This window comes from Trichinella spiralis (assembly GCF_000181795.1).
Source record: "Trichinella spiralis strain ISS 195 chromosome Unknown Scfld6, whole genome shotgun sequence".
NCBI classification, from domain to species: domain Eukaryota; kingdom Metazoa; phylum Nematoda; class Enoplea; order Trichinellida; family Trichinellidae; genus Trichinella; species Trichinella spiralis.
The window spans coordinates 5,018,160-5,027,684 of NW_003526945.1; the positions used below are offsets into that span (position 1 = coordinate 5,018,160).

The 9,525-nt window shown below is 37.0% G+C and overlaps 1 protein-coding gene across 1 annotated transcript; it reads right to left on the minus strand.

The window, feature by feature from the left end:
* Positions 1–2,093: 2,093 nt before the first annotated feature.
* On the minus strand, positions 2,094–8,133 carry Tsp_11755a (putative protein kinase domain protein; the record flags this gene model as incomplete). Its single annotated transcript, XM_003374118.1, has 16 exons — positions 2,094–2,198; positions 2,455–2,489; positions 2,617–3,458; positions 3,764–4,344; positions 4,409–4,674; positions 4,757–4,951; positions 5,178–5,526; positions 5,624–5,701; positions 5,786–5,884; positions 6,267–6,530; positions 6,759–6,860; positions 6,931–7,026; positions 7,081–7,179; positions 7,262–7,375; positions 7,845–7,982; positions 8,044–8,133. Coding segments are annotated over 16 exons (3,453 nt in total), but the record flags the coding sequence as incomplete, so codon positions are not given.
* Between the last annotated feature and the right edge of the window lie 1,392 nt (positions 8,134–9,525).

Consider the following 9,525-nt stretch of genomic DNA (forward strand, 5'->3'; position numbering starts at 1 on the left):
AACACTTGGGAGTACGATCTGCATATCAGACATATAAAAACCAATTCAATGAGTTCAAAACTAATGTGATGCCACATTACACGAAGAAGATGAGTAAAGGTAAATATGAAAGCAAAAAAGAATATGGAGGAGAAATTAAAAGCAATGGAGGAAAACATGATTCCTGAAATAGATTAATAGTAATGTTGTCACTTTTACTTAATATCATAATCTGCTTGATCTGATAAATTATATATTTTATAAATTATAATAACAATAAAGAAGAACTGGAAAAAGTACTCAAACATCAAAGAATCCTTTTCATAAATGAACTCAATATAGTGATATATGATTTGCAAAAACTTTTTTTTAATTTATAATAATTTCAATATTTATTGATTACACGTATAATTGTTTATATATATATATATGTGTGTGTGTGTGTGTGTATGTTGATTTCATCAATCAAATTTTTGTTGTGAATAATTTCTAATTCTAATAAATGTCATTAATAAAATGCCTAGTTGATGGAAAAACAAATGAAAATGTATTTACATTGAAAATTTGAATAATTTGTAAACGAAACGATAATCATTTTCAATAATAATCAATGCAAACGTACGTTATTAACAAATAATTGTTGTGCAATTATCAAGCATTAGTAATGGGCAAGTATTCAGTTACGCTGATCAAATGAAGAATAAATTATTTATTAAAAATTCTGGATTTTTATTTTCATTTTAACAGTCAATGTGCAAAATGGAAAGATTACAAGTCAACTAAGAGCATTAATTGATATATATATATATATATATATATATATATATAATAAATAAAAATAAAGAATTTCAACCATACACTCTAAAATTTGCTTGATTGCCGTGGTCTCAAAACGTATCTATTTGCTTACTTCAGTTTTCTGCTGTTCACATTTTGTGTGTGTGTTGACGTTTGCCTTTCTTTAACAACCGCTGTGCCGTGCGTTTCCACTTCTCTGCATGTGATTTTGTCAATAAAACTTATTTTTCTGAAAATATCTTTTTAACATTTTGTGGAAAACATAATTCATTTTCATCTCGACAATGGCATTCTAAAGACAATAACTTTATAATGGACAGTAATCGCAAATATTAAAACGTCTCACATGTATTTCATTTTTATAGATTACCATAATAGTTTAACATCAAAAGGATTTTTTCAACAAACCGCTTTCCAACTTAGATATTCCAGCAACAGGCAACTTTCTGTTGATGAGATGTACCTTTCTGTTGTTGTTGTTCAAAATCGTGATGAATCATTTTCAAGAAATAAAAATAAAATAAATCCTGAAAGAAAGCACAAATCTATTTTGTTGATGCATAGAATGCATTTCAAGAAAAGTGCCATACTGTTCAGTCAGTGCACACTGCTAGCCTACAGTTATTTGAAATGAAGCTGAAAAGCAAACATAAAAGCTCAAAGCATTCACATATAACTTTGCTTTTCAATTGTATAAGTCTTGCCTGAAGACAATAGATACTGGGTCAAGTTGAACAAGTCAGCAACATATCAAGTTGTGCTCCACGGCTTGCAAATTAATTATTTATATCTATTGTTTTTCATTTAATTTATAAATTTTCAAAATAAAGTAATTCACATGTTCATGCTGATAGTAAATACAAAAATAAAAAATCGTTTTAATAAAAAAATTGATGATATGAGCAGAGGTTACATGACCTTAGTGCCCATTAGCCGCAGCAGCCAAAAGAACAAGCACTCTGATACTGATATGGTGATTTTGAGATAAAAATGATTTCCATAGTTTTTATTCAGGTGGACCATTCTTTATACGACGCAGTCTAACCGCGATGAAGCCGAACTGTGGAACTGAACTTTTCTATTTGAAAATGAATTCCTCCTCTTCATCTCGATAATGTTTTTGAAAAAATTTTTTAATCAAGTTATTTATTTATATATTTATATACAGACGTACAATGGACTGATGCAGTCATTGAACATCTGATACATTTTTTCAACAAACGGTTCGTCAACTTGAAATCTAAATTTCCATAATTTCTAGACACATAGTATATTTCTTCAGTTGTGTGCCATTCAGTTATTATGTTTAAGAAAAATCACAGATCCTTCCGCTTCCGTTGTTCAGCATCGTAAAATGGAATAAACACAAGCGGCTGTTGAATCGCTGCTGAGAATAGTTTCATAAAGAAAAACCAAAACGTCTATCATGATAATATAAGTATTTATTATTTAGTAGTAATTTGAAAGACAATTTCAAAAGGTATGTATATGGAGCAAAATTATTTTCTCGCAGTTGCAAAAGTTTTATAGTTAAATTAGAAGAATATTTCAATTTAAGAGTGATAAAAATTGTCTAAAAATTTCAGGTAGAAGTATAATGAACGTTTTCGAGACTGAAAAAGCAACCGGTTCGCGTTCCACGTCCTCTTACTGAACTTACCTGTGAAACGAACTCACACATGCATAGGACACAATGAACATGTTTTCAGATGCTGAAACAGACAAATAAAAAGGGAAGCAAAATTCAAGAACCTAGCCTCGCTGTCCATTGTTTACAATGAAAATACTGAAAAAAGCAGTCATCAAATCAATGAGCAGCAAGATTTCAATATGACAAACGTGTCGGTGTATCGAAGGCTGTTCTGGAATTGTTGCTTCCAAGGCCTGAATCGGTGGCAAACGTTTGCAGATTCACATTGGCCGGACTGAAAGCATACAAAGGGGCGCTTCGACAAAGCAGATCAATGGCATCGTCACGACCCATCTCTTTAAGGCATCTGAGCAGAGCACCGACAGTTGCATCGGAAGGTCTTCGAGCGAACCATTCTCCCAAAACTCTGTCCGTCTTGCTTTCTCCAGGTTCACAAGCGGACTCGATCTCAGCCAACCACGGACCCAAGCCAAGTTTGGCCGCCAATATGCTCCAATCGCGACCCATAGTGTCCATTGGATCAAGCAAGCTGGCTAGTTCCCGCCTTGCACCTGTTGGGACAGAAATAATTTTCATATCAATGCCCAGCGTCAGTGACAAGGCAATGGATTTGCTTCCAAAGCACACCACATCTAGGAAGGGCTCTTCGCCGCCACATGAATCTGACAGTAGAACACTTTCCGCCAGTTGCATGGCAAAAATTTGACCCGGTGGGTATGTTTGTATGACAGAATTATGCTGGGCCAAATCTCTGGCACTGAGAAAATGCCGTTCCAAAAGCAATCCCGGCGCTGCTTCGGCTACTGTCTGCTCGATCAGGCTGATCAAATCGTCGAAAAAGCAAAAGCACTCGACATCGAACTCTCTGGGCCCTCGAACACGCAACTCTATGCCCTGATCTTTGCCGAAATTCACCACCACCGCCTCGATTGAATTTTTAGTCAATTTGCAACCGCCGTGCCACTGGCTCAACTCGAGCTTCACGTGATTTGGAAAAAACTGTGAACAGTGTCGCAGATGCTTTTGCACTCTGAAAAATTTCAAAAATAAATTCTTGATCATCAATGTGCTGTTTATTTAATTTTTTAAAATTTTTCATTCAAAATTTATTACACCTTTACCGCCTAAAAACTGCGTATTTGTGGGTTAATTTGAATGGTCGAACACAAATCAGTAGCACTGTTCTTTTGTGACAATCCTAATTGATATAATGAAATCTTTTCAAGTGCGTTATTATACAGAAAAACCCCACTGCACAAAAAGCGTAACTTAAAGACCAATTGGAAAAGTCAAAATACAACTGTTGAAAGAAAAAAGGAAGAAAATTCAATTTACCTTAAAAAACTCGCTCGCATAAGGTGATCCATTCCTCGTCGGGGAAGAAATCTCAATCCTCCGTAGACCAGTCGCTTTGGAGACGGATCCCAATAATTCGGCGGACACTGCTCGAAATTCATGCAGGGAAATTCAAAAGTGACATCGTCCTCGAATTCACAAACCGTGCCAAGTCCGATCGCGTCCAGTAAACGCATCATTTCTGTCACGTTGGGCAGCAGTTGGGGAAAAAGAAGCAACATCTCGTCGGCAGTATAAAAGCCGTCTCGTTGGCAGGTCTGCAAAAATTCCGCCGAAAGCAAGCGACCAATAATCGCCTGGCACAGCCAGTTGGGATTTATTACAATCCAATCTCCGCCCTGTTCCGTGGGGCTGCATCTGACGTAGACCACTTCGCCCAACAGTTGCAACAATTCCACAATTACACGACAGTGGAATTCAGACGCCAGTGGATTCGCATTATCCTGAAGATGACGAAAAAACTCACGCCAACGGAGGGCTGGAAAAGTGGCAAATGTGCGACGAAGTTGACCAAGCAAATTGATGCAAGCTTCCAAAAGACCACATCCATTTGGAAGGAGCTGTAAAGTGGAATTGTTAATTGACAGTTTGAGAGTGAAAATTGAAATCAATTCTTCTGCAAACCTCAACGATTCGTTTCCTGTGATGAGTCAAAACGGCCCGAAGTGTTTTCATGCCCACGCAGTTTGGCGCATTTGCATCGAGTACAATTATCGAATCGTGTATCTCAAAATCAGTGCAAAAGCGCAGCTTAATTGTGCTCAAAAGTGCATCAGCATCTGATGAAGTCCATTCACCATCGGCCGACAAACTGATAGGCTGTTCAACTTGATCAACATGCGTGGCAACAAGAACAACAACTGGTCTATTATTTGACACACCCATTGGACCTGCAAAAAACAAAAAGCAAAAAAAAATTTTTTTCTTCCATTGCACAATCACAGAATATTAGCAGCAATGTTCACAGTATACCAATAGTTGAATCTGGTGAAAAACAGCTCTTGATGAAATTCATCCAAAAAATTACGCCCCTGTATTGGACTTCAGTTGGATCTGTTACGTTGAACACAACCACGTGTATGCAATCACCGTTGCCAATAAAACGGTCGTAAACTGCACAATAAGGTGAATAGCCGCTGAATTCCCAAGTAGAAAATTCAATACCAGCTGCAAAGAAATAATTGCAATATAATAAATAAAATAGAATTCAACAGACAATCTTCATCCAACATCACTGCACGGCAAATTCTATCACCGCATAAAGAAAGCACAACAAATTTCACAGCATGCTACTGAAAGATGTCAATTGTTTGCGGTATTTATGATTATCTGTTCTGTTTTGTATTGCATTGTATTGTATTGTCATTCAGAGCGTTGTTCAAATTAAGCTTACATGCTACAGCAATACTGTGAACTTCTATTCCTCTAGTGTAGCCCGGATGAGATGGCTGATCCACTGGTCGTCTGGATGAAAGAGGCTTGTTATTTTTCAATAAATCGTCTAAATTTGAAAATGCAGTTGAACGAAGCAAATGAACAAAACCAACCAGCTGCACAATCAAAAGTATACCTTCAACAGATGCGTTGGATTCGCTAAATCGACGAAGAAAATTGTCAAGCAGGCCAAATTGTCGCAAAGAATCAATTAATTTTGTTTTACCGACGCCCGACTGACCAAACACTTTTAGTTTTATACGACGAAGCGGTTGTCCATCGCAAGGAATAAACTGCTTAATGTACGACTGCAGTACAACATCCTTGATTGAAAACAACGAATTAAAATTTTCGAATATTGATAAAGGAATGAACAAGAAAAAGAGAAAAATAGATAATACATACCTGCTTCACTTTTTTCAGAGTTTCACATATAGTATGATGATTTCTAGCTGCGGCGATCATTTCTCCTGTCAAGCCGTCCTGAAATGTTAAAATGCAAATCCCGAAACATCCCGTGAATAGTAGATAGGATGGGGGGGGGGTGTAATTTCAAGCAGTGCATACTTTGTTCTTGAGATGTACATTGCACTCCCAAAGACACAGTATTTTGACAATTTCCAAGTGACCTTCCTTGCAGGCAATGTGCAGTGGAGTTTGACCCGCCTAAACGTGGAGAAGAGAAAAGAAAATTTAGCAAACAATTTGTCAGCCAGAACAAAGCACTAAATTAATAATTTATTCTCACTTCGTTGACGCTGTCGATTTGGCAACCTTTCTGACACAATCGTTGAACTACATCCGTGAGACCTTCTTTGCACGCTACATGCAGCGGAGTGTTTCCATCCTGACCAATTTATTAATTTTAAATAAAACTGAATGGCTTTTTTGTTCAATAATAAATCAACTTTTCTACCAGTATAATTGTAATTATAAAATTTAAACAACAGTGCTACAATTTGGAGTGATTTTTAAAATCTGCCAATTCGAACGTTTCAGAAATGCAAAATAGAAAAAATATATATATATATAAACAAAACTTGCATACTTTGTCACTCAGATGAAAATTGCTCATCGATTCCAAAAGTGGAAGAGCTATATCAGAATGCTGACGGCGAATCGACAAATGCAACGCCGTTTGCATATCCTGAAAAACAAGCACGCATGAAGCAGGGCAAAAGTGAACGTTTTCTTTTGGCGACAATATTTCAACCTTATCCCGCTGTTCCAAATCTGCACCGGCAGATTTTAAAAGAAATACGCAATCCAAATTTCCCCTGACCGCTGCGCAGATCAGTGGTGTTTCTCCATCCTAAAAGCATTTTTTTACGAACACAAATGAACGCGCAAAACTGAAGAAACTGAACAATATATATATACTTTGTTTTTGATCCCCAAGTCTGGCTTAAAGTTGCAAAGCAGGCTTGCAATTAACGTATATCCATGCCAGCAGGCGATGTGCAGTGCAGTTTCTCCGTGCTGCAGTGGAAAATTTGTAAATTTTTACATTGGATATTTTTTGAACATTTCAAAAATTCACCTTATCCTGTGCATTCAAGTCAACTTTGCCACTCATTACAAGACTGCCGGAAATGTCAAAGAATCCGTATCGAACGGCGATATGCAAAGCGTTTTCTTTGAACTGAAATTTCGAATAAAGTTCAACTGGATGTAGAAAGCAGCTGAAAATAACAACACAGAAAAAAAAGTACATTGTTTGTAGCTCCAACGTCGACTCTGCTGATGAGGTAGTTGACAATTTTTATATGACCATTCTGAGCAGCCAAATGTAAAGGGTTGTCTCCACGCTGAAAAAAATGCAAATCATATTATGTGGTTTGATTTAAAAGTCAAAAAATTACTTTATCTGGTAATGAAAAATCACATCCTCGCGATTCTAGAAATTTCAAAACGTCCAGCTGACCAGCGACGGCGGCAACATGCGTGGGCAAAGCCCCCAACTGAAAGCAGCAAAGGTGGTAATTTGTGAAAAAAGAAAGAAGAAAATTCAAGAATGTATGGATGGATGTCGGATTCACTCACCTCGTTGTTGGATATATCGTTGAAATTGATATTAGCAACAGAGCATATGTTTTCCAATTCTGTCAAATTGCCCATTTCGCAGGCGCACATGACCGCTCTTTCTATTAAGTTTTCCTGAAATGCAACCAAATGATGATGATGATGATAATCAGAGCTGGATTTGCGTGCAATTTGTGTTCACTAAGACAAATTGTAAAAAATTAAAATGCAAAAATCACTGCAATATTCCACTTGCCGCCTGTTGATTCGTTCAAATGTTGTATGTAGAAAAAGAAAGCACAATTCACAACAACTGTTGTTCATAAATGGAAAAACGTCACGTGGAATTTGGGAAATTGTTCATTCATTTTGAAAAGGAACAATTTGTGCAACTGGACTATGCCAGTAAATAATATATATATATATATATATATATATATATGTGTGTGTGTGATGACTGAATATTACTAATAACGCATAACGCGGCGGTTGCAGTATTTGAAACGGTTTATCGATACTTTGTGCATTTTTTCAAGAAAAAAATGCAATAATAAAAAAATGGATTGTTCCAATAATTGAAATAATAATAATAAGTGACACTTACCGAATTGAGATAGGCAGTGTTGTTGGTGGGAGAATTGCTGTCAGCAAGCATCGCTGAATGCAAAGTGGCCGTCTGAACGGTTTGGTAACAATAGCTTCGCACGAGTCGAACACAGCCGAGCACAATACGTCCGGCTATCTTAAATCAAAAAATTTGCATTACAAGGTAAAATTAGAATAAAAAATGAAAAAAATTGTACCTTCCATCTGCGTCTGGCGAGCAGTGTTCGAGTTTGCCGAGTATTGACCAACGATTGACGCAACAGTGCCACATGTTCAGCTTCTCGGGGCTGAAAGCAGGCAATTGGGTTGAAAATAGCCAAAAGCAAAAAAAAAATTTTTTTTTCTCTTAGCAATACCTCAATCCAAGGATGCTTCAGACACTGCTTGGCGGTGAGGCGTTGTCTGAAATTTCAAAGCAACAATAAATTATTCAACAACACCAAAATGAACAGAAATTTAGCCGGCGTAGTGCTAACTGGCGGCGGCGACAGTGAGTTGAACGTCGGTTGGGGGAAATTATCGTCAATTTTATGAATCGAGAAAAATTATCACAACCTGTCATAACCTGTGCAATGGTTACGTCATCGCTGACAAATTTGGAAAAACAATCAAAAGCTACAACAACCGTTATGCTATTTGAACATAATTATATATACCTGTGTTTTGTAGTTTGATATTTGAAAAATTGTCAATTTGCAAAAATCAACTTTTTCAGTGTTGTTCACAGATTGGAGAAAAAAAAGAAAGAACAAAATTTAAAAAAAAATAATTAAATTTTCAAAAATTCAATTCTGCACAATTTCCACTTGCTCACCGACCAGCACGCGCACGTCAGCAATTCGTCTACTGTTGCAACCATGACAACGACGAAGTTAGCCAACAGTCTGACTTAGGCTTATTTCGAATGTGTCGCAACAAAAATACTCTTGTCATTGTTGTGGTTAAGCTATTTGCGATTGTGTTTGCCGTTTCGATTTTTCATACACGACAAAACTGACACCTACAGTATGCTAAATCGAGCCGACCGAACATCAACCTTGAACATTTTATTCAACTTTTGACAACTTGACAACCAACCTGCCTCATACCACACAAGTCAACAAATAAATTATTATTAGTACAGATTATTGTTGCTGTTGTTGTTTTTTTTGAAAATTTTCTTCTTCCCTTATATACAGACAGTCAATGTTGTGGTTGCGATAGCTTTTGTGTGTGTGTGTGTGTGGAAATTGATCGAAGTGATTTTGGAATATACAAAAAAAAAGAAAAGTTGAACTATTTTCAAAATGAACTGTTGAAAATGACACAATTTTAAATAAAACATCACACAGATACACACGCGCGCGCACAACGTGACACCATGCACACAATCGACCAACCCTACCAGAGTCGAACAAACAGCAATAATAATGCAAATTGTGCAAAGCACCATCCTCAAAGTGGATCTGGTTGGAAATTTTGTCGAACAATGCAGTTGTGGTAAAACAGTTGCTATTTGTTCAAGCTTGAACGACGGGTCGGCCGGCCGGTCGAACGTGCAAACAAGAAAAGCGAGGCTTTCGACCGCGAGGGGCGTGGCTGGGGGGCAAAATCATGGCAAACAACCAATTAGCTCGGTCGCCAACGTGCAAAGTGCCGAACAAAGCAACTTTTGATAGTGGATAAATGAAAATCGAAAC